Raw genomic sequence first — 26,466 nt, 5'->3', positions numbered from 1 at the left:
AATAACTGTTTTATCATACATTATCATATCTCCACTGCTTGATTGCTTGTTTTGTCACAAAACAATGAAAACATTTAAATCGCCCAAATCTAATTTGCTTGTGATCTTCTGTAAAGCTGCTTTGAAACAAATGTGTATTGTGAAATGTGCGATATGAATACATTTAATTGAAATAAAGATAAATTATATTTCTTTAGTTCTATCTAAAATAAACAAATTAGGCTGGTCCAGCTTATTACGTCACAAATGTTTGTGTGGCACTTTTCGCAATACATTCTGTTTTAAATCAGTTTTACAGAGATGTCTCAGATAAAAAGGCATGCTATAGAAAAACAGGTGACATCTTCATTATAGAGGTCTAGTCTATGCAAAAAAGATGGACAAATTGTCTCCACTTTCTTCCATTATAGAAAAATGAAGCCAAAATATCCCAGTAATAACCGTTGACATCTTGCACCAATTACGTTATTTGTAGCCCGAGCAGTAGTGATCCTGAGGTGAACCCGCGGTATCAAGGTCCTGCACACATACTCCTGCAGGACTCAATCACAAGCACAGTTGCCAATCTTGAAGTTACACCTCGTTTTTAAAGCATCAAATAACTAATTAAAACAAATCTTACCAGACAAACAAACATTTGAACAACAATCAACGTGATATGAACTACCTGAAATGATCGAAACCTCTCAGAAAAAAATTAATATTTGAAGTGTAATTAGATTTTTATTTTGGCTTGCGTCTCATATGGATTTCATAGTCAGGACGGGGTTAGCAGCCAACAAAGGGGGTGATCTAAATGTGCGGCAGACTAGATGCTAATGTTCACTATAGCGCCCCTTGTGGCAACAAATTGTGCTCCAACCCAACTCAGAATCCAACAATGTATAAAAAGAGGTTGCATGGCTTATAGAAGGTTCACCCTGTGCCTCCAGCAAACTTCTGTATGCCATCCAGAACAGACAAGATCAACCCAGATCAACAGAGGTGTTTTCAACACAACAGGGAGCTGACAATGGTCCCTGTGCTTACCATTAGCAACGCAGTGGTGAAACTTTGCTTTTAGCCATGCACTGCACTTTCCTTGCCTTAGCTTACCCTTAGGTGAGAGACTGGGGAGGTTTCACTGCTTTACCAGGACAGCCTGTGAATTAGCAACAATATAAGAGCCTCTATAGAGAGGCTCCGTAATGGGGAGTGCTAAGTGCATTCATGTCATGTTGCTAGGAAAGCTGCCAGAGAATGATCTGAATTCAACTTCAGAACACAGCAGACTACAGAACCCACATGCAGGATGGGGCTGCCTCGGAGAAAAGCAGAAAGTCGATACACATTCACCCACCAGGTGTCCTTCAGCCAATGACGGTGGTGCTAGCTGTCCTGGTTAACCCCTCTGCATGGCTGTGACTACTCCTAATTGAATCCGCAGAAGTATCCATCAGTTCAGATCCAATCAAATGTGTTACCAGCAACTGCTGATGATGCCACAGATTCCAGGGTGTGAGGTCAAATGGAGTTTATGGTTATACACGCATGTCTTTGTATTTGTTTAAATGGGTATTTCTCAGTGTGTGGTTAGTGTGGTCTCATGTTACAGGGAAAAAGTCACAAACACAAATCAGTGAGTACATGACAAACAATTTCCTCCTTTGAGAAGCACCATCTTGAAATGGACATTGGGTGTTAATATTCAGAACAACGGCTCATTCTTTCTGATATGCTGTCTGCTTTTCAGATGAAATGCCATCACTACAGACCACTTACTCTGTCATATGCAGTGTCTGTCTAAATCCACCCCTGTACAGCGAGTCTAGAACATCAAATGCCAGTGGATTTATTCTCCCACCTGCTCAATCTTGAGGTCCTCCAGTCATTACTCTGGATTAGCCTATAAACGCACGTACAATCTCTGTTCTCTTGGCTATGACGTTCTCTCTCTGCACTCTTACTGCAGATACCACATCTGAAACATCTGACAAGAATTTCATTTTCTATTAAAGTTCAAAGCAAGTCTTGTCGATGTCGGAAATAAATAATGTGCCCCCTCATTTACCACATGCTCTCTATCACTCATATTTTGTGAAGGACTGAACTATCAGATAAAAGTGAATGAAAGGAATTTTCCAATGGGCTGCAAAAGAGATGTGGATTTTTCATTCTTTATAGAAGCATTTTTACAGTTATAAAATGCTTGTCTTTTCTTATTTAGCCAAAACTTAGATCAAGCTGTTTAGTTTAAGAATGCCAAAAGCAAGGGCATGAATAGAAAGCTTGAGAGTTTCCTGAAAGCACATCAAGATCAAAGAATCAAACGTGAACATGCAAAGACAAAGTGAGGAATTGAATTTAATAGAATAATGCCTGTCAGATAATGTTGTTTATCACCATGATTTGTATGTATAAGGCCGCAAACAAATTAACATTTGCAATTTGACCACACTTTGTGACCAAGTAAATGTATAAATAGATGCAAGAAAAAAATCTTTACTGTAGTGAAGTAATAATATTGGACAAGCCCCAAGATATATATACAGTATATATGTCAACTGTATGCTTGTTTTATTTGCTGAAATTTGCCTTTTTTCTACTGGACATACCACTGGTATATGCATTAACAAAACCTGAATGAAATGTTAAATATTCAAGAAAAAGAAAAAAACAAATTGATTTTTTTCTCGCTCTCTAATTTAGTCAAGGCTGCTGGCATTCTGTAAACTGACAACCCCTTAACATTGAAATATATTTTACAGGTGAAAGTTGAATAAAAACAAAGAATATTGTTCTGAGCAGCCACAACTAACGCAGATGGCACTGATGTGTGTTGGGAGAAACCAGACATAGCATAAAAGAGAGACAAGAGACAAATTTGGGGAATTAAAAAGGACAAGAAGAGAGGAAAAAGTGGGATACGGTAAGTGATTGATATTAGGAAGGAAAGGGGGAAATTAAATAAGACATTGAAAGCGAGGAGTAGAAATCAAGCATATGACAGAGGAGGAGACAGACAGATGAAGACAAAAGGACACAAGTCGAGAGAGAGAGTGTGTGCTCTGGTCTATTTGTAGTACAGATAAGCTGCAGCAGGGTGTGAGCTGAGACAGTTGGCAGCACAGTATGCTAGGGCAGGCAAAGGGCTGATCTGTGCGTTCATGTGTGCATGTGCTTGTGTGTGTTTAGGTGGTTAGCAGGGAAGTTAGACGGGGCACAGGAGCATATCTCTGATCGTTAGCTGCAAGTCAAACCAAACCAGTCACATTGGGCCGTCAGCTTCACTGCGCTTCCACAGCTGAATTAAACGGTTAGTTCAGCCAAACATGAAGATTGTGTCATTTATTCACACTCATGTTGTTCCAAACCCATGTGATTTTCAACTTATTATGTTTTGTAAATGACCTGGCAATTTGTTAAATAGAATTTGTACAGACTTTATTGTTTATGTATCTTATATTGAATTGTTGGTTTTCCCCTTTTTATAAGGTAAATTATTTAATATTTATTGCTTAGTAGTAATTGTAAAATCTGAATTACTTTTGTCGTATCGGTTATTATTATGTTGGTTTTATTGTTTGAAAATGGTCTCATATAGTGTTTGTTTCTCTTTGTGTTTTTTTTTTTGGGATACATCATTTAAGAAGTATTGACCATTAATTCAGTGGGGTACCAACATGTATCCCCCAGCACATACATTTGCATATATTTCATACTCATTTACATTTGCATATATTTAATGCCATCATTTAGCAGTAAAATGACAGAAATTGTGGCATCAAATGTGTGTGTGAGGGTAACATAAGCCTGAAGTACTTCTGTACCTAATTCTAAACCCCACTGGTATAACTGTAAGTATGAACGTTTTAACATGTTCAAGTACAAGTGAATGTCTGTAAGTTTGTTTGTTTGCTGAGTGTGTAACGTGCACTCCGTCCAGCCCAGATGAGACTGATTTGTGCTAGTAGCTCCCTCGAGCCCTCCAGACCTTGTGTGTGGAGATTTCATTCTTCTAGTGGAAAGCAGCTGACCCCTGTCCACCCCTCTGAATGCCATCTCTCACCCTCTCTCTTTTGATGTCCCTCTCTCTTTTTCTCACATCCCTCTTACTTCCTCTAAGGCTTTTGTTAAGGGCCTGCTGTTTGGTGCACTGTGTTCATGCAAAGAGGATCAATATGCCAATCAGAGCTCAGGAGAGTGAGCAGAAGTGGCTGCTGGGAGAATATCACAGCAAAATTGATGCGTGATCACTGTCCATGCGAGACTGAACCCTTACCTGCTGGCAAAATGCTCAATCCGGCTGTGTGTGTCCGCATGAGGCAGCCTGGGAGATGAGCAGGGTCTGTCAACCACAAACACGCACACACACGCACGAGCACACACACACACACACACACACACACGCACGTCTGTTAGCAAAGTAGCTTGATAAAGTAGACCTAATCATTCATATTCAACTCATAACAATATTTTTTGTTTTATTGTGTGTGTGTGTGTGTGTGTGTGTGTGTGTGTGTGTGTGTGTGTGTGTGTGTGTGTATATATATATATATTAGGGCTGTCAGTTAAACGCGTTATTAACGGCGTTAACGCAAAACCATTTTAACGCGATTAATTTTTTTATCGCGAGATTAACGGTCTTTTTGGTCTAGCAAACTTTGTAGTTTTTTTTCACATGCTTTTGCAACAGGACGCGGCATGCGCGGCGCTGCGCTATGAAACCCATTCATTTCAAGGGCTTGCACCGTGCGAGGACGTTTTGTTGCTTCGTCGACCAAAGCGCAAGTGGATCTAGCTAGACCGGAAACAAAATAACAGGCACGCGCACGCACACACACTTGTTTGGGTTTGCGAGCCGGCCAAATAGGTTAAAGTTACGTTTTGAGTGGATGACGAGCGCGAGACGCCGAAATGAATGCCAATAAGATTCTGAATGGAAAGTTTACTTTTAAAAAGTTGCCAAATGGTTCCATTGACTAGACCAAAGTGACATGTGTGTTTTGTCGTTATGAACTGAGCTATCATCATCGCAGCACGTCCAGTCTGAAATACCACTTGATGATGGCCAAGCACACACACACACACACCTAATGCGAATTCTCCGCCCCCTCGTCAATATCAGTACCTCGTCAGTATTTCTTTCACCCTTTTATTGATGGACAGTGTTACATTGTGTTACAAAGAAATTATTTGCTCCAAGTGAGAATGTTAGTGTGAAATTGAACACAGTATTGCCTATGTTGTTTTCAATAAAAAAAAAGTGCACAAAGAAAGCAATCCACTTTTTTCATGTTGATAAGAGCATTAAAATGAGAAAAAATAATGAACAAAGAGAAATCAAGAGAAATTTAGAATAGATAAAAATGTGCGATTAATCGCGAGTTAACTATGACATTAATGCGATTAATCGCGATTAAATATTTTAATCGTTTGACAGCACTAATATATATATATATATATATATAGTCTTTTTGTATACTATGTTTAATTGTATTTTACAGAGGTGTTTACAAGTTCTAGTTTTATGACTGTTGTAGTGTATAGTTGTAATGTTTAACTCTTTTTTCTAGATTAGAGCCTAATAACATCTGGCAAAGGGACTACCAATGAAAACTAGCCTTTGGGCTAATTTGGGTACATTTACATTTAAGAATGTTAATTAATGTACACGGTCCCTTTTCTAAAATAAATAAATAAAATAAATAAATGAATGAATGACTGTGTTCAAGCTGGTTTGCTGGTCTTAGAACTTGGTCAGACTGATACATTGGCTTTCTCTTTAGAGGAGTTTTGGATGCTTTTAGCTAGCCAGGATGGGAAAACAGCTAAACCAGCTGAAGACCAGCTTGGCAAGGCTGGGAGAACAGCTTAACCAAGCCAAGACCAATAAATCAACTAGGCTTTAAATTAAAATTTTCAACAAAACTTATCTGGTTTAAAGGATGTTTAAATATTTTTACTGGGAAACAAGACAAAAAACATAAGATGGCTTGTGGGTCTTAGCTAGTCTGCCAAAGTAGACAGGCTGATCCATTTGCTTTATTTAGAGGAGTTTTGGTCACGTTCAGATATTTAGGATGGGAAAACAGCTGGGTGACCAGCTTAACTCAGCCAAGACCAGCAAACCATCTAGGTTAATTAATTAATTTATCAATAAAATGTATCTGGTTTTAAGGATGTTTAGATAGTTTTACTTAAAAATAAGACAAAAATAAACTGTCCTAAGATGATCTGCGGGTCCTTCCAGCCTGGACAAGCTGCTGTTTAGCTGATTTACCCAGGCATCCAACTGGTCTCCCAGTCTAACCAATCAACAGACAATCTAAGGCTGGTTTAAGATCTTTTTTTTCAGCAGGGAAGATAATTATTTTTTTGCAGTGCACTGCATTCAGTCCCACAGTTCTTCAATTATGAACCTTAAAAAGAACGCATGATTCTCATCATTGGAGACAGGAAGTCAGACTCACGTTTCAGAGCTCTCCACCTCCAGTACTGATTGAACAGGCAGGTAGCCCCTCTGAGGGTGTTTACTAAAATACTGCTTGGAGCGGAACTTGTTCTTTAGTGTCTTTGCAAAGTCTCTCATCTTCTCGCCTGAGGTCGTCTGGAATGATTCAGAAAGAGAGAGACAGAAAAAGAGCCAGAGGAGAGAAAAATGAGAGAACATGAGCGATTGAGACACAAAACATCCTCTTCGTAACATTCCTGCGACACACAGCCAGTACATCAGTTTCTACACAGAACATCTCATCCTCCCATCTCAATCTATCATCTCTTGAGTAGCTACAGAAAGCCGGAGCATAATAAAGACGCCAACCTATAAAACTCAGACTGGAGCATGGGAAAACCATTAAGCAAATGGCCTTATGCTGTATTTCACTGCAGGAGATCAATTCAGTTCAATTCATATTTATTTTGTGTAGGGCCTTGAATAATAGTGATTGTAATTTGAAACCTTTGAGCAAGCACAAAGCTGCCAGCTGGCAAGGAAAAAACCTCTGCAAGTAACAAAGCATATGTACCGGGGTGTAGTATTCCATGATGGGGTAGTGTAGTTTCTTGCCCTTGGTAGTCCGGCCTGTCAGAAAACACGTCTGGCAGATGTCCACATTGAACTGTTTCAGACTTCGGTATCTGAAACAGTGAAGAGGCGGAGACACATTTTATATCCAAATGTAGATGTGTTCATTTTAGGATTACGAATAGATTAACATGAATGACAACAATGATTGCTGACAATGAATGCTGACAATAACAACTTAAGGCTAGCAGGGTGGTTTATGCTGAATACTGATGGTTTAGTAGTACAGGTGAATCTTGTGTTCACCAGCAAAACTTGGCCCTTTCTAGTGAAGTAGGTTTACTAAGATAACCTTCTGGTTAAACTAATCAAGGTGGGGACATAAAAAAATATCATACAAATCAATATTACTTACTTTACACTACCATTCAAAAGTTTGGGTTCGATAAGATTTTTTGGAAGAAGTCTCTTATGCTCACCAAGGGATACAGTAAGAAATAGTCATATTTTGAAATAGTATTACAATTGATAATTTAGAAGAACTGTTTTCTATTGTAATATATTTTAAAATGTAATTTATTCCTGGAATGGCAAAGCTGAATTTTCTGCAGCCTTTATTCCAGTCGTCCGTGTCACATGATCATTAAGAAATAATTTATGCTGGTTTATGCTAATATGCTGATTTGGTGCTCAAAGAAACCTTTTTATTATTATCATCCATGTTGAAAACAGTTGGGTTGCTTTAATATTCTTGTTGAAACCATGATACATTTTCAGGATTCTTTGATGAATAGAAAGATTTGTTCTGTCACTTTTGATCAATTTAATGCATCCTTGCTGAATAAAAGTATTAATTCTTATTGATTCCAAACTTTAATGATAGTGTAAATATTGCATTCAGTATTTTTTTCCAGAAGGTGAATCTTTTGTATTTGACCTATTTTAAGCATATACTGTATTCCATTCAGTTTTAACACATACATTTTCTCAAATATAAGAAATCAAATATAATAGATGAAAATGTTCTTAAAAAAAAAAAAAATGAAACCATGTAACAAAGAGACTGAATATATAAGATCAATATATATATATATATAACATATACACACACCTCAGCCCTATTTATTTGACAAACACAAAACCAGTCCATTAACAACCCCTCTAATATAGTGCTATTACCACAAAACCTTTGATCAGCTGAAAGAACAATTTATTTTGACTAGCTAAAGAACACAGATAGTGAGGTCTGTGCCGTCTTTCTCCAAGAACAGACTCGGCACTCCAGCAGCTCACCTGAAGCCCTTGATAGGGCACTGCTTACAGATATAGCAGCGTGCCTGGTGTTTGGCAGTCTCAGCCACAGTCACCCGGTGCAAAACAGGAAGCCACACCATCGACTGAGGCTCTAGAATCATCCACTCCAGGAAGTGAGACACCTCAATTGCGGACTTACCTGGAGCCTAGAGGTAGACACAGAAGATGCACAAGAAAGAGAGCACAGAGCAACAAGTAGCATGAATCAAGATACTCAGCGGCCATATTGTTCATTATGCATGCCTAATTAAGCACCAAAACATCTTCTGGTGCCTAATGGGCACAAGCACCCTATTACAGCACATGCCCTTAAAAGAAGTCATGTTATACGGGGGAATCACGGCCCCATGAAAGGGAAGGATACAAATCTCAAAGAGGTCGCCCCTTGTTACAGTGACCAGGTGGGAAATGGATGGCAGGCGATAACCCTAATAAAATAGGATGACAAAAATCTGGAATATGCTAAATTCTCATTAAATACGCATCGAAGATGCATTAAAAGGTTGATTTCCTTTGGGTGCACTCTGAAGCTTGGGCAGAGATTTATAATTAACATGAGTATCTCTAGCGTGGCCCTTAGTATTCGCTTGAGTGTACAGTCTCAGAGGGCACGGCAGTGTGTGTGTGTGTGTCTTTAGCAGTGCTTGAGGTCTGGGATTGAGACCAAAGTCTGCAGTGTAGAGCTGAGTGGAAAACTTCAGAAGTTTCAATGAAACAACAAAAAGGATCTTCTAAACAGTCCACACCACAGGGAGAGCCAAGAGTATCTCATGAGATGGTCCATAACTTCAAACAAAGTGAACCAGTCTTTTCATCTAGAAACATGCTGCAACACATGCCAGATGGCTGATCTGCATCGTTCTTGGCCTGTCATGATTAATGCAGCTGGGTGAAAAATGGTGTAATTGGAAAGTACTGGTTACCATTACAGTGGCATTCCTTCCAGTAATAAAAAGGCAGACTTGGAACAAACGAGAAATTGAATTTTAATTACGTGTGCCTGCAACTGCACACATGTTCTTAAAACAGGATTTAATTAAGGACTGGCGCACTAAGAATGAAAGGTTTAAGGCCATTGTACAGCAAACCTGTGGCCTATACTAATTTCATAATCAGGCCTTCAGTAGAATGAAATGCCAGGTCACATTCCACTGTGATGCCCCAGCAATTTCTGAAATACAGACTCATAAGAGTGAAGAGAGATGAGAAGATGTCAACAGGCATTACACCTTAATTTTTCTTAATTATTATAAACTACTAATTCCTATTACGTTGGTATTTGAACCTAAACTCTTTCGAAAAAATTTGATTTCAAATAGTTGTGTTTTGAAATGAGTCAGAACGCAATTCATAATGCAAGTATGCACTGCATTATCTGTATAATTAGTATTAAAGCAACACCAAGGAACTTTTCCTCTGCGGTCGCCCTACAGGTTGGAAGCGGAATTGTCCATTACCACTGTCGTAAATAATTTAGCCTACCGCAGCCTACTGTCGCATGCGCACGCTCGCGGTTTATCCAGCACCGGCTTTGGAATCAACAATGGCCACAGACAAGGTAGAGTATGATGCATGATTTCATGAAAGACATCACAAACGAAGAAAAACTACGTATGCCGTAAAGCAGTCGAATTTTGTAGTTCTTTTTGTGCTCCGGTTACTAACCGAAACCCGAAGTTACATATGACACTTTTCCACTGGATGGTACGGCTCGGTACGGCTCAGTACGGTTCGGCGGGGCACGGTTCGGCTCGCTTCACTTTTCCACTGCGTGGTACGACTCGGCGCGGCGCGGCTCGGTACGCTTTAGCTCGGTTGCTTTTCCACTGCAGTTATTACCGCTTCAAAGTGGGTGGGATTATGACTGATCGTTATAGTTTATCCGCTCCTCGGCAACCAACAAGAGGAACGTCTGCGCTTCTCGTCCACTGACCACGATTCAGCCATTTCTTTTTTGGAAGTTTTTTTTCTTCAAGCAAGTCAAGCAAGTAGTTTTAAAACAGGTGCTACAGCGGTGGCTGTTACTGGCTATTTAAATCTAGCGGGTTTGATGTCTCGCAAATACAATGACGCTGGTAGTGACGATTCTGTCTGTCTGACCAATCAGTGATCTACAGTGCTCCACGTCACATTTTAGTATCGGTACGGTACGCTTGGAACCTCAACAGAGGTGGTACCATTTAAAGCGAGCCAAAGCGAGCCAAAGCGAGCCGTACCGTACCATGCAGTGGAAAAGCGCCACAAGTGAGCCGTGCCGAGCTGTACCGTACCATGCAGTGGAAAAGCGCCAAAGCGTGTCGTACTGAACCGAACCGAACCGCACCGTACCATGCAGTGGAAAAGCGCAATAGTGCCAGTAAAAGCGATACAGACCCCGTCAGGCTATGGCAGATGTTTCATTTAACCTATTGTAAGTCGACGTACCATCTCAAGGGTCTTGGAAATATATTATGAATGTTGAAAAACTACATAGTGTTACTTTAAGCTGCTATTTCTAGCATTAAAATGTTATTAAATGATCGATTTTTGCTTTCAGGTAAATTCACATTACCATTCAAAAATTAGTGGCCAGTAAAACTTTTATTCCTTTTTAAAGAAATTAATACTTTCATTCAGCAATGATGCAATAAACTGATCAAAAGTGACAGTAAAGTCTTACATTGCTACAAAAAAAGGATTTCTGTTTTAAATAAATGCTGTTCTTTTGAACTTTCTATTTATCAAAGAATCCTGAAAAAACGCATTACCGTTTCCACAGAAATATTACACAGCAGAACTGTTTTCAACATTGATAATAATAAGAAATGTTTCTGAACGATCATGTGACACTAAAGACTATATTTTTTTATCAAATAAAAGTAGCCTTGGTGAGCAGACTTTGCTCAAAAACATTAAAAAGTTAAATTGTCCCCAAACTTTAGAACATACTGAAGAGAATCTGGCAGAGAAAGTTAAAGGTAGGGTAGGCAATGTTTTTCATAAACACCTTTTTATACTGGTTGAAACTCTAATTAAGCTCTAATATATTTAGTGGTCTAAATATATATATTTTTTAAAAGTACATATATCTTCTGTGGAAGTCTCAGGACCAGAAAATGTTTGTCCAATCATTGAATTCGGATAGGATGTCCTACCTAACTGTCAACCTATGTATTTCCATACCTCCTCACACCCTGCTCACGCAGACATCACACGTCTTCAGCGTTTCATGAGGCTATGCAGAGTTGTAGACAGACAATCACAGAGTGCAGCAAAGAAACAACAGTCGCCTTTTACAGTTCCTCCTGAACCAAAACAATGAGCTTTAGCTGCTATCACGGCATAACTACCGTGATTAAAAGATGGAAACCCATGACGTTCTACTCAGAGCAGTTCATGTCCTTAGACTCAGATTTATGCCTTTCTATGGCTACTCTACTCTCAAAGGTTAAATGGATCTGCAGCAAGTCAGAGCTCTTTAAGTTGTTTACGTTTATAATTATTGTAATGTTATGTGCTTCGAGACATGAGGTAATGTAAGGCTGTCTTTCGTGACTCATGTATTTTGGAGGAGGCATGGGAGGAGGGTCCTATGATTTCAAAGCTATCTTGCTATTGCTAGCCTCTCCGAAATTGCCAACCCCACCTTTAAGTCAAGGGTGTAATTTCTGCACCTCTTGTGTCAATACTTCCAAAGAAAAAATACTTCCAAACAGGTTTCCCAAACATTTGCAAATTAGTCTCCAGTTATGTCATTAGCTGAGAGGATGATAGGCATTTACATATTTGGAGAATTTTATAATACAATATAGCTAAAATCAAATACTTTCCTGTATCCTATTTATATTAAAAGACCAAAGTATAATAGCTTCTCCAAAAAGTTTAACCTGTGTCTCTGTGGTGCTATCAAAATATGCAATGGCAGACAAGAATGTTTGAGAAAACGTTTAAAAATAGCTATTTTGTTTTTGCTCTTCTGTTTAGTGTTGTTAATGACATTGAAATTACACACTTCACTTTTAATGGCACAGATGTTAGAAGGTACCTCTATTGTCCCCTTGAGGGTGCAAGTATGATACTGGCAAAGAAAAGGAGAAATACACATTTAATAAGTTCAACAGGACAGCCAAGCACTGACCAAGCATTTGTGTTGAGTATGTTTCTGGCCAGTGACTCACTAAAACAGCTCTTTAATGTCTGTACTTTCCAGACCGAAAACCCAGGAGAAGCAGAGCACAGTTAGGGCAGAAAATGCGAGGGAGAGAGAGAGAGAGAGAGAGAGAGAGAGAGAGAGAGAGAGAGAGATAGAGAGAGAGAGGGAGAAGGAGAGAGGGAGAGAGGGAGAGAGGGAGAGAGAGAGAGAGAGAGAGAGAGAGAGAGAGAGAGAGAGAGAGAGAGAGAGAGAGAGAGAGAGAGAGAGAAATGTGACAGGCAATAAATAAGGAAAGTGAGAAAGTGTGCCTCTGGTACAAATATTTAAGAAGATTTGCTCATCACGTAGAGCAAAAGTCTGTGTAGAGGGAGGCCCTTTCATCATCTGAACAGAAAGCATATCAGAGAAAAAGAGAGATACTGAATCTCTGAGATACTGATAAAGAATCTGGTTAGCTGAAGGTCTTACCATTCGAAAGCAGCTGCGGACACTGGGCTCCACGTTGCTCCCCCCAAACGCCGCCACCTCCCCGAGCTGCCGAGGGATCTGAATGGCCTCGTGCAGTAACAGACTGAGATGTTTCTGATCTGTCAGTCCACCTGGACCACACACCTGTCTGAAAAGGTCTGCAATACATAAGCAGAAAACCTGGTTGAATACTGCACTAAAAGAAGACACTAGGGAAAAGAAGCTTTGTGCCAATGTGCAGAATTCTGGAGGTGGGAAAATTGAGAATGTGTGACTTAAATGCCTTTAGGTTATAAAGGTGTGAGGCAAGATGTCTAACACTTTGATGTGCAATGTATTGCCACTGCCAAAATAAAATTCTTAACCATTTTTTTTGTGTTGTGTATATATATATATATATATATATATATATATATATATATATATATATATATATATATATATATGTATAAAACTTAATTCAAGATATATTCTCGAATAACGTATATATACAGTTTATGTTTAAAGAAGTAAATCTATCTGGTTTTAAAGATGTTTAAATATTTTTTTTAATGGAAAATACAAATATTTGAAAAACTTGGGGTCTGGTGCATGCACTGGACAAAAGGCTAACATTAGCCGAGAGACCTAGAACAGCTCACACAGCTTATGTCAGGAAGCCATCAATGAGCAGAATGATCCTGACAGGAGTGAGAATATTCTCTGCAGTGCCAGTAAAAATAGCACTATCTAAAGTGGCTGGCACACATACACATTCACACCCACATGCAAACCAGCCTCACACATAGTCTAGTCCAAGGACAGATTATGGACCGGGTCAATCAATGGCAGAGCCCCGGGCCTCTAACTGAGATGCCGACTGTGGCCCAACACCTAGAAACAAGCCATTGCAAATGTAAAATTGATATAGACAGATGAAGAGTGCTGAAATAAACAAAGAAATGAGTGATGTTATGTGTTCCTGGACACTCTTTAGCACTAACAAAAACCTTATTGCAGATTTGATGTTGTATACTAGTCATTGCACACCGTTGTCTCTTTTGCAACATAATGCACACAAGGTGTGTTTATTTTTGCAACTGCAACATTATTGCATTTTTATTGCAACTTCTTGCATTTGTGACTTTATATATCTGAATGGGGACTTTACGATAAAGTCTATTCCTAGTTGGAAAATCTAGTAGCTGGTTATTAGTTTGGTCTAAAGACCTAGGTATACTTAATTTCCCGCATTCCGCTCCGTCTTGTGCACAGTTGAGTGCGCAAGCATTTCAAAGTATACTCCTTTGGCAGTGAGTGGAGAAAGACGGTTTTGGCGCATGTACACTATCAAGTGGACATTATTTTCAAGTTCTCAATTCACTCACACATAGGCTGATGTATGCGCACCATCTGTGTGGACACAAAAATTGGGCTGCATAAGGACAGCATGCGTGGACGGCCGAAGTTCACTTTGGACTTAAGCTTGTCATTGGCTGGTATAAGCTTGTATACCACCAACAAACCAGCTACTTATGGTGATCAAATTGGATTTGGAACATGGTGGCTTGTCAACCAATTAATGGACAGTTTGTACCAGTTAATGACCAGCTTAAACCAGATAAAAACAAGCCACCATGTTACAAAAACAGCTTAAACAGGATTTACAAACAGGAACAAATCGCTATTGCCACAAGGGCCCTGCAGGAGCATAATTTGTCCATGGCTAATAGGTCTCCATCTATACAGTCTTAGTAAGGGTGGATGTGCTCTTTACTACTGAAATGGAAAAGTAATTGATAACAGAGAGCAAAATTGATCCTTTAACCAGTGCTCACTCTCTTTACTGATGTTAAACTCACATTTTAGGGAATGTTTGGGTGTGATCACTCGATTGTATTCTGACCCAAGGATGTCCACCTCTGGCTTGGACTCTTCTCCTCCAATGCTTTCTGCAGTGCACTGCACATGACTCTTATTTACTGGATACTGCTTGATACTGTGCTGTCAAATTACCCTCAAACCCACTCTCTTCCAAAAGCAGATTTAGGCCACGGATGAAATTTTAGAGGATCAGAGAAAGCCAAAAGAAAAACCCCATAAGTGAAAAACTATGACTTTGCACTGACACTTTTTTTTACTTTAGTGATACTGGACCACATATTCCAATAAAGGTAAGAGGAGGTGTGTGGATCAGGTGTTGCTGACATTGTGGGGACAGAAAGTCCAAACAAGGACAGTAAAACTTTAAATCACCTACACTACCATTCACATTTTGGGTTAGTAAGATTTTATTTTTAAGAAATTACATTTATTCACACATAAATGTAATTTCACATTAAATTGATCAAAAATGCCAAAAATGGCATTTCTATTTTAAATATATTCTTTAAGAATCCTGAACAAAATTTATTTCAGTTTCCACAAAAATATTAAGCAACACTATTTTCAATAAAAAGAAATAATAATAATTAAGAAATAACAATAAGAAGAACTATTTCATGAGCACAGAATACGAATATTACAATGATTTCTATGGATCATGTGACACTAAAGACTGAGTAATTGACTGATGAAAATGAAGCTTTGCATCACACGATCACAGGAATAAATATATTAAATCACAGGATTAAAACATATTAAAATAGAAAACATTTATTTACATTTGTAATAATGTTTTACAATATTAGTCTTTAATGTGTTTTTGATCAAATAAACGCACGCAGCTTAGAAAGTAAGCAGTAAGAAACTTACGCTCAAAAACATTTTGAACAGCAGTGTATGTTGTAAGGATCAGCCAATGGTGGCTTAAAGGGATAGCTCACCCAAAAATAAATTCTTTAATTAATTACTCACCCTCACCAATCTGAGACCCTTTTGTCCCTCCACAGACAGATACGCAACTACCACTTTGACGCTTCAAAAATTTCATAAAGAGATAATAAAACTAATCCATATGAATTGAGAGGTTTAGTCCACATTTTTTAAAGAGACTCAATCACTTTATAAAATAAACAGATTTAATTTAGGTTTTTATTCACATTTATACATTGATCAGCAAACATAAACAGAAGCTCAACCGAACATACTTGGTGCGTGAGAACAAACCTCTTGTAGAAGCTGAAGAACCTCTGAAGAACATGTTGCGTAACAGAAGAGAATGGATCTCACTCATTGGTTCTCGTACATCAAGCGAACATTCTTGAGCTTCCGTTTACCACAACTGATATTTGAGTAGATGAATTTTTATGTAAAAAAGAGCCTAAATTCAATCAGTTCATCATATAAAGAAATTCAAAAAATCTGGACTAAACCACTCAAGTCAATTCATATGGATTAGTTTTACGATCTCTTCATGAACTTTTTGAAGTGTCCGTGTCAGTTGTGTAGCTGTCTATGGAGGGACGGAAAGCTCTCAGATTTTATCAAAAAGATGTTCATTTGTGAAGACTTTTCCGAAGTGAAAGTCTTACAGGTTTGGAACGACATGAGGGTGAGTAATTAATGACAGAATTTTCATTTTTGGGCAAACTATCACTTTAAAAACATAATGAATCTACTCACATTTATACTTTTCCTGGATGTCTGCGTTGCATAGAATAACCAGGCCCGTCTTGAAGGAGAGCACTCGGATCTTACCATTACGACCACTAGAGAAAGGAACACATGGCAAAAATTTTAAAGAAATACAAACACAATTTCAACATACAAAACTTCACTGAGGTTCTTCTACATATTTAAATAATCCCGTCAGTTAGTACGACCGTGTAAGTAGGTAGCCAGCACCAAACAGAACTGAAAGGCCCTACATCTTGTGGTACAGTCGGCTCAATGCCATAGATGTACTACACAATGGATAAAAATCATCTCAGCAACTGCCTCGGCTCACTACTAAAGTCGTTAACAAGCTATCACGGATATATGGTCAATATATGAAGTTCTGGAGGAGTTACTTCATCCAACCCATCTGAATCCTCAATTAGGATGCTGCCAGGGGCTGGTACTGCTAGCGGAGCAAAATAGTGATGCAGCAAGTATATATACACAGTGAACTTTTCAGATTTGTATAGTGGTACATTTATTGCCTTATTCAATGTTGTATGCTTACAGGAAAATACATTTCACATTTACTGCACCAGACAGACCTGTCAAAAAAGACTAAAGCAGGTCAGGAAGTATTTGAGCTCCACTGAGATCAAGATCTCACCAGCAAATCTAAACAGATTGTTGTACAGATCCAAAAATATTCCAGAAAACTGATCAAGCACTACCAAAACACATTTAGCTGTGTATAACAAGGAATCCCCTGTCAGTATTGCTACTAAGGGAATATTTCCGACCCTGTTTGGATTTCTTGTTTGACTGAGAGCTTTTCATTATCATCCTCATGCATGCTGCTCATTCTTATTCACATTCGTTTGTAGCCAAACAAAAAAGCAATTACTACCAATTATTCACAGGGTGAGAGCTCCAGTCACCAGCAGTAGGTAGTTAAGAGTCTGGTATATATTTGAGACACATTCATGATGGCTAATAGAAAACAAACGAATATATATTTTTTTTATGTTGGCAAAGAAGCCAAAAGCTTGGCACAGTATATGATTTTTAATGTCAAGCAGAGAACATTTTTAACTTCTACAGTCTGATTAGTTTCCTGCTGGTGATTTCTCAGTGACATAGTCACAATTTTATTCACTTAACTGTGGAAAAAGGAGAACACCTAGGAGAACACCTTTGCCTATTGGTGAGAGATTTAAGAGTCAATAAGAGTGTCCACACTTGGCAGGTTCTTAGAAACTAGTCATTGTGTTCATGTTGGTTTCATGTTGTTTTGAAAATTAATTTGACTTAACTTAGTCAAGTAGAGTCTACTTAATTTAATTTGTGAAATTTACTTAAAAAATCTGTGCAAAAACTTAATAAAAAAAAAGTAAATTTTACTTTGAAACCTTGAATATATTTGAGTGTACACATCTTAATAATTACTTTTCGAAAACAGTTTAAAAATATATTTTTCTAGTTTTCTATATTTTTCTAATTAATAAATATCATTACGTTGTTGGAAAGTCAAATATCATCACAGTTTACAACAAACTAACCTTGTGATGTCATAAAAAGGTCAGACTATTGGATAATAATTTTATTGTCTGTCTGTACACCACATGACTTTGAGAATTCAAGAATTTTTTCTCTTTATTCTAATAATAAGACCATTGTTGTTATTACTTCAAATAAAACTGCTAAACAGTGTTTTTGTTAATTTAAATGCTGAAATAAAACAAAATTTAAATATTAAATGAAAACTAACAACTTACAGAATAATGCTGAATAGAAATATCAAAAAACTAATAGCAAATAAAATTACAAAAAAATTAAAAAGTATTAAAAAACACTGATCAGAACAGTTGTATCACTCTGAAATTTTTTTTCTTCTTTTTTTTTTTACTTTTCCCCCTAAAAATATCACAATTATTTTAATGCAGAAATGATTTGCATTTTAAGGCATTTTTAAATAAATGAACCGATAAGACCAGACCTTTAAATCACAGAAAAAGGGTGCGCCCAGGGCCGGACCGTGGCATAGGTGGAATAGGCAAATGCTAGGGGCGCCACTAATAGTATGGGCGCCAAAATTAGTTGAATTTTTTTTTTTTTTAACTAAGAATATTTTAAAACCATTAATTCAAAATACTACAAAATAAAACAAAAAAAACCCACGAAAACTTAACTAAGTCCCCCGACTCCGGTCTGGCGGATCAATCTTCCCCCGCCCGGCGAGTGCTTGATGTGCGTCAGAAACAGAGCGCAGGCGATCAGTTTACAGTTGGTAATTTGTTGTGTAGCGTTGCCTCTTTGTTGTGTAGTGCAGCATCCAATGTAGACAGAATTGCTTTTGTTTGAGGGCGCTTAACACACTCAAGCACACCCGTAGAAACGGGCCTGCCAGCTCACGCCACGTCTAGACACGGTGAAAGTTACCTGAGTGTGACGGATAGCCGAATTTACATGATACGTTATAAATTAGCATTAACGTCTGCGATAGATAGGCTACTGTGCCAAAAAGAACAACAAAAATAATGTTTTTTTTTTACAACAAAAATAAACCATCGGTTAACATACTTAAGCTGGATTATGACACTATTTTCTTCTAGATCTGCTGTACAGGAGAAGCAAACTTCATTGCATTATTTTCCTGTTATCACTGTAAAGCTGCTTTAAAATAATCTGTATTGTAAAAAAACGCTATAAAAATAAAGGGGACTTGACTTGAATGCTAGATGTAGCTAATGCTCTTGCTATTTGTGGTTAGGCTGTAATGTGTGTGTATATATATATGCTAAATATATATATGCTAAATAATCATGAACATAATGATGGGGTGAAATGGGCTGTGATGCATGGGGCACCAGGTAAACCTTATACACAGGCTGTGACTGACCAATACAAGTGTCTCGCAGACATCAGGAGGGCGCAGAGTTGGTTTGACATCATTTGTGGGAGCAGGTCAAAGGGGTTGTGGGTGACATTACCGTCAGTACCTGTCGTAAACGTTCAGCAGCCAGTTGAGACACATGTCGACGCACAGAGGGATATTGATCAAGACGGACCTTTCCTCCTCTAGTCTCTCGTACAGGGAAGTGAGTGCGTGGATGACCTCAACCACATCCATCACATGTTCGGCGTGCTGCAACTCCTGTTCTCTAAACACGTCCACCACGCTGCTCAGCTTCAACAGGTCCACTAGAAAACACACACACACACATATATAGGCCAGATGCTTATTACTGCATGTGGAGTGTTAACTAATGGGATTTGACTGTTCTAACATCAATTTATCTGGCCATCTCTAGTGCAGTAGTGAGAGTATAGGGTAAAGGCTGTATGCTGATGTTATCCCAATTGGATAATGAGCTGAAATATGGAAGAGGCAGAGTGGTCATGGTGCTTTCAGGGTTAGGTGGGTAGACAGAGACACTAACAGGCTTTTTGTTGATGCTCTTTTTATACAGCCATCCTCAATAATCATCACAGTTTCTATAGCAGCCTGGTTATTAATTAGGCTAATGACATAGACTAGCAAACCAGGAGTCAAGGTGCACAAAGAGTAAAGAGAGGGAATGAAAGAGAGAGAGAGAGAGAGAGAGAGAGAGAGAGAGAGAAAAGAGAGAGAGAGAGAGAGAGAGAGAGAGAGAGAGAGAGAGAGAGAGAGAGAGAGAGAGATGTTGGCCTGAGATAGACTAAAATGCACATGCCAAGCTCAATAATGGGTTCAACTAACTAAAGTAACCTTAACAATTTATCCATGTTTTCTTCATGAAGATCATTCTACAAAACAGGTACATATGTGAAAAATGTTCACATAAGTACATGTAGAAAAAAAGACTATCGACAAACAGCTGATGGCAACTTTTACTGTGCTACTATAGACTGTTGTGTGTTTGTGTGTGTGTTTAAGGTATTTCCTGTGGGGACATATTGTAATACTTTACATAGTAGGCTAATACCAGAACTTTTTGATCTTAACAAGTTTTGGTCACTATGGGAAAAACAGCTTATAAAATCATATTAAATTAGGTTTCTTTTCTTCTTCTTTTTTATGTAAAAATGTAGAATGTTTTCTGTGAGGGATGTTTAGGGGATAGACTACACAGTCTGTACAGTATAAAAACCATTAGGTCTAAAGGAATTCCCCATAAAACATGGAAAAAATGTGTAACTAAAATTTTTCTGAAAACAGGTTAATGGCTATGTGATTTTAGTTAACAATATTAACTAATATTAATTCAGAAATTTCTTTTTTATATTTTGTGAATGGCATCATTTCAAGATGTGAACATTTCAAGGACTAGCTAAAGTCTCCTCTTTATCACTTTTTTTGACAACTCTGTGGGTTGAGGACAATCTTAAACCCATTACCTTGATTTTAAAGGGAAAAAAGGTTGAAAAGCAGGACCTTGTAGTTTCAAAACCCTGAGGAATAAGTCTACAATGTCAAATTAAACTGTACAACCATCAACCTTAACAACTTTCTAAAGTATGTCTTCAGAAAGTATGGCACAATGCATTTTACATTTTTACTTTATTACTTGATTAAATACACTTTGTGGTGAACAGGACGGCCGAGGGACGTGAGAGAAAGGCGCGAGAAACACCTGTGAAGCACACCGGTCTCGCAACTCTCACGGAGGAGCGGAAGCATAAAGGAGGAGCGACGACCTTGATAATCGAGAGAGGAACAGGCCTCTATTTTAGTTGAGTTGTGGTTTTTGTATTTGTGTTTTATTTTAGCCAGCAGTCGTCCGCGGGGGGATGCTGGCGGTATTTTAGTTTGTTTGTTTTATTTTAAATAAAGTATATTTTGATTGTTCGCCAGTTCCCACCTCCTTCTTCCCTGAAAATGCTACACACTTATCAAATGGGAAACGGACAAGTTTTATAGAAGAATCCATTTATTCTGTTGACCAAACGATTCAAAACTCTCCACAAAGGAGTCAATTTGTCTAGTTAGCATGGCCAAGCCCCTGCTGGTAGATGTTGTACAACTACACCAGTTGCACACAAAAATAATATTTTACAGTTGACACATTCAAATGAGGCAAAAAAGCAAATCTTTTGCTATGAATCACACATATGAATCACAAATATTTCAGTGTATTAAAACAGACATTTTACCACAGCGCTCGATTATTTTTTGTGAAAGGCTCTTAAAAGCATAAAACGGACTTATACAGATCCGTGTACACTTATATTCTGTGCACAGTGGAAGGGCTGAGGGAAAGTAGGGAACTGCTAACCAGAGAGAGAGCTCCTGTCTGGACAATGGCAGATAAACCTCCACCCACAAAGCGTGTCACAGGGGGAACAGTGGTTAATTCCTTATGCAGACTTCTTAATTACCACCCCCGAAGAAGTACAATCACAACAATTATTAGGCTTAATTAAGCTGCATAAAAATCACTGGGCTCTAATGAAACAGACAGATCAGAAGCCCACAGCAGGGCCAGCCTCGTACAAGAATAATCAATGACTTGGGCTCAGAGAACAGGAGAGGAAAAGGGCAAACCAATGTGGGTGTTGCTTTTTACATACATCTTAAAGCCTTCTGCACGTGCCTCAGCTTCATGGCCGTCCTGTACGCAGAGAACTTGATGTTATTCAGGTCCGCTGTAAGGGAACAGCAGGGGAGATGGGATAGTAAAAAGAGAGAATAACATAAGAATAACATAAGGTATAAAAAATAACATAATAAAAAAGCTGTAAAGGAATTAGCAAACAGAGAGATGGAAAGCAATGTGTCACTTCATTGGGGTTGAGCATTTTATGCACATACCGTGCCGGAGTGTTTAGACTACCTGGGTCACGTCGCATCAGATTAACATGCACAGTAAACGCCTTTTAATCATTAATAATTAGAAACTGCGGTTGTGGCCCAGCTGCCCTCGGGTTAACACGAGAGCTGTCGACATCTCTGGGGTGGGATGAAATAATTATAATTAGGTTATAATTAGAGGTCCAGGTAAAGAAATCACGCTCAGTGTAAGACCATCTTCTAGTTGGTGTATTTGAGCTTGTGTGTGTCCACATCACGGTTCCCCAGTGGGAAGTAGACACATAGAAGAAATAAGAGCAGAGTTTAACTGTCTCACCCAGAGCATGGTATAATTCAGTCATCTTTGGATGGTCCCAGCAGGTTGTCTGGGCTTGATGGCTATAAAAGTGGAGAGAAAGAGAGAGGAGTGAAGTAGTGAAGCCAAAAATAGAAAAACATAGAGAGAAGAGGGAGAAGACATGCAAGAGAAACATTAAAGGAACAGTTCACTCAAAAATGAAAATTCAGTCATTATTTACTCATTCTTTCATTATTTATTACCCTCATGCCACTCCAAACCCATATGACTTTGTTTCTTCAATGCACAAATGCAAATTTTAATCATTACGGACTGAAAAATGTCCCCTCTGTCGCATCTTTGAAAGTAATTTGCATATTACACACACAGGAACCGCTTTTCACTTTTTGTGATGGAACAAAAAAAGCCATTGGAATAGAATGACATGATGGTGCAATTTTAATTCTTGGGTGAACAATCCCTTTAAGTGTACAAATGTTTTGTATATAAATCCATACCTATAAAAATACAAAAATGCTACAGTAAAAACCTGTAAATTGTTTAATTGTGTTACCTAATTGTATGCATTGAAAAACTGTGAGTGGTTGTAAATATAAAAAAAAATATGTTTTGTGTTTCATCTTCTGTTATTTGGTTATTGTTTATTGCATTATTTTAGTGTCATGTGTGTTACTCTAATGCAGTTTTTTGTCTGTGTGTGTGTGTGTGTGTGTGTGTGTGTGTGTGTGTGTGTGTGTGTGTGTGTGTGTGTGTGTGTGTGTGTGTGTGTGTGTGTGTGTGTGTGTGTGTGTGTGTGTGTGAGAACTACCACTTTTGATGAATCTAATTCATTATGTGGCTTTTCTTTCACCTCCTGTATTATTAAGGTGGTTATCAGTACATTTAAGGTAAAATGCAGATTTTGATAGTTCAAGGTGATTGGTATATTCACATCTTAATATATCACTTAATTTGATATCCAGTTATCAGTTGTAAAATATAAAGGCATCAATACGCCATCCCGCAATATATGAAACATTGCCATTGTATGGTGTGAGAGACAGAGAGCGAGCACTGACAACTACAGTGATCTCGAACAAACATCTCAGTGTCATTAAGAGCTCATATCCTCATACATAAGGGTTTTCGGTCCCACTTTATATTAAGTGGCTTTAAGTACTATGTACTTACATCGAAAAATAAGTACAATGTACTTATTGTGTTCAGGTTGTATTGTAAAACACTTTTGCTGCTGTTGAGATGTGATACGGGTGAGGTTAGGGTCAGGTGTGTGTGATACGGGTAAGGTTAGGGTCAGGTGTGGTTGTATGGGTAGGTTTAAGGGTAGGTTAAGGTGTAAAGGAAGGGTCAACTGTGTAATTACAAATGTAATTACATAAATTAATTACAGCTGTAATTACATGCAGGTATTTTCAAAATATAAGTACAATGTAAAAACATGTATATACACAATAAGTCCATTGTATCAAATTATTAATTTCAATGTAAGTACATTGTACTTAAAGCCACTTAATATAAAGTGGGACCGGGTTTTCTTTATGACATTCAAAGGAAAGCTTAAAGGGGTCATCAGATGCAAAATTCACTTTTATATGGTGTTTGCATATAAATGTGTCTTTGCAGTGTGTGGACAACCACCATACAATAAAGGCAATTCATTAAAATTGTTTTTTAATCCTCAAAAAGCCTAAACACTCTCAATAATCAACCCGTTTGGATTTTCTGGACAATTAGATGTCATATTGTGCATGCTCTGCCCACGATCGATGACGGACAACCCCTTATTAGCATATTTCTGCCCTTGGCCATTTGCATACTGTCTGCCAAGGCAGCACTTTACCTGTCGACACCCCCCATGGAAGAGAGGGGTGGGGTGAGTAGTTGGTCATTATCTTTTAAAAAGACATGCAACGAAACAGGTCACTGTAAACAGAGTTGTTTTTGAGGAGGTAAAAAGGGTGAAAAAGGGTTTCCTTTGCAGGAAAATAAGGATTAAATAAAGATATAAGATGAATAAATGATAGGAACAAATAAATACATTAGAGGATCTGAAGAGGGAAGCTTGCCAGCTGTTCATTCACTCATCATTACCTGTGCTAGTGATTACATTGATTGGCCAGTGACATGAAAACCTTCTGTTGCAAAAGTGTTACACTGTGCGGCTTGTTCACATGGACCACCATAGTGTCCCTTCTCACCATTTGAGTTTTAAAAGCATGACATGGATTTTTCCCTTTCTGCTCCCTTTGACGTCAGGGTTAGTCATGTGTTCTTGTCATTCTACCTGCCAAATGTAATTCCATCTGCAGTCATGACATCATTTCCTGTGACTTCAGAGTGATTAGTTATATGGCAGTCTGTGGCTTTCAAAATATGAATAAATACTATAATAGCAAATAATTAAACTAAAATAACACTGATGGGAATCAAATAACTTTTTTAAGGTGACATATTATGCCCGTTTTCACTAGATGTGACATTTTTGGTCAAATAGTCTCCTTTGCAGCCAACGACAGAACAGTTTGCATGCTTTACTCAAATTTTTACCATTGCCTTAGACCTAGTTACACAGTCGTCGATTGCGAAAACCAAATGGCGGCGCTGTGAGTGGAAAGTGCAGATTAAGGGGCGGTATTATTATAATAAGATTTTCGGTGATCAGAGAGAAATCTGATGAGCTTTTTTTTACATGCTTGCAGAGAAAGGCTTACCAAAAACAAAGTTACTGGGTTGTCAATTTTCACGTTTTCTGGGTTGGTAGATGCACCGAGGGCCTATAGCACTTTAACACGGAAAAGGTCATTTTCATGATATGTCCCCTTTAAGCCAATCATCTGAGCTGTGGCTGTGAATCTCATCAGTGCTATTTTCAGTTTTCATTTTAATTTTAGATTAAGTTTTAGTTATTTTGTTGTGCTTTTGTCATTGTATTAGTTTTTATTATATTTAGCTTTAATTTATTTTTCATTTTAGTTTTATTAATTTTAGTACTTAAATTTTTTTGCAGTTTGTGGCCAAGGCAGCATATAATATATTTATATTTTATTTAATTACAGCTTCATTTAATTTACCAAAAATGTTCTTTAATAGTTTTAGTTAATGATAACACTGATTGCTATGAATAAAGATTTTGAACAGTAACATTCCGGGAAGCCAAACAATTACCATTGAGATGAATTGGAATGCTAAAAGAAATCTTTCAAAGTATTACAGACCATCTTTCTCTCTACTAAGGATGTTAACCTCTGTGATACCCACCCAACAAAGACTCTGTCTGTTGTGTCGTGACATATCAAATTAATAAAAATGTACCGGCCTGCGTGACAAAAGAAACACCACAGTTGAAATGTCGCAGCACAATAATCTTTTGCACCAGGGATCAGTAATTGAGTTTGCTTTCTATACCTGATAATCTGACATGCCCATTCCACAGTTTCACACGGTCTTTCTCACTTCTGACGCTCATAGATGGCTAATAGTTTACGGCTGGACTTACTTGATATAGTATGGCACTTTGTTGGGGGAAATGGCACGTTCCCAAGGAATCTGCACAGAGCCTGGAGTGACAAAGGAAGAAAAAGGGCAATATCAATCAGACAGACATGTCGAGCATGAAAAGCTATTTTGAAAATCTCAAACGGCACAGCTCAAGGTTCTTCAAGCATACTGTTTCCACACGGAGAGGTTATTAAACAACAGCACCTCAAAAGTCTTCAGAGTGGTAGAAAGCTTTTCTGTAAGTGTGGAGCTGTGTAAATGTCTGTATGTGGAACTTCAAAGGTCAAATGCTGCTGTGCTATGATATACAAATGGTAAAAACTGAGAACTATACAATCACTGAGGTCATTTAGGGCTTCAGCACCCCTTGTCTTTCTTCTCAGCTGCTTTTACATTCTGAAATGAATTAGGTGTTAAAACGAATCACTACCCTTAAAATT

The 26,466-nt window shown here is 38.1% G+C and overlaps 1 protein-coding gene across 4 annotated transcripts in view; it reads right to left on the bottom strand.

Annotated features, from left to right (window-relative positions):
• drp2 (dystrophin related protein 2) overlaps positions 1 to 26,466 on the bottom strand; it is a 206,761-nt gene that overhangs the window by 18,088 nt on the left and 162,207 nt on the right. For 3 of the 4 annotated variants that reach the window (XR_013210360.1, XM_077247846.1, XM_077247847.1), the window contains 10 exons: positions 26,025 to 26,085; positions 22,547 to 22,608; positions 21,990 to 22,064; positions 19,439 to 19,640; positions 16,464 to 16,549; positions 12,921 to 13,078; positions 8,300 to 8,466; positions 7,008 to 7,119; positions 6,453 to 6,589; positions 4,262 to 4,327 (listed from right to left, as the gene is read on the bottom strand). Coding sequence is in view for 3 of the 4 variants with exons in the window: in XM_077247846.1 (XP_077103961.1) it covers positions 4,262 to 4,327; positions 6,453 to 6,589; positions 7,008 to 7,119; positions 8,300 to 8,466; positions 12,921 to 13,078; positions 16,464 to 16,549; positions 19,439 to 19,640; positions 21,990 to 22,064; positions 22,547 to 22,608; positions 26,025 to 26,085 (1,126 nt within the window). In the remaining variant the exon portion in view is untranslated. Of the gene's footprint in view, positions 1 to 4,261; positions 4,328 to 6,448; positions 6,590 to 7,007; positions 7,120 to 8,299; positions 8,467 to 12,920; positions 13,079 to 16,463; positions 16,550 to 19,438; positions 19,641 to 21,989; positions 22,065 to 22,546; positions 22,609 to 26,024; positions 26,086 to 26,466 lie in introns of those variants that run through there. The other variant, XM_077247848.1, reaches the window with a different exon arrangement.

Source organism: Siphateles boraxobius, unplaced genomic scaffold (genome assembly GCF_051911475.1).
Source record: "Siphateles boraxobius isolate OS27281-9 unplaced genomic scaffold, OSU_SipBor_1 3, whole genome shotgun sequence".
Classification (NCBI taxonomy): Eukaryota; Metazoa; Chordata; class Actinopteri; order Cypriniformes; family Leuciscidae; genus Siphateles; species Siphateles boraxobius.
The sequence above is the reverse complement of the archived record's forward strand: the minus strand, read 5'-3'. Positions and strand labels throughout refer to the sequence as shown.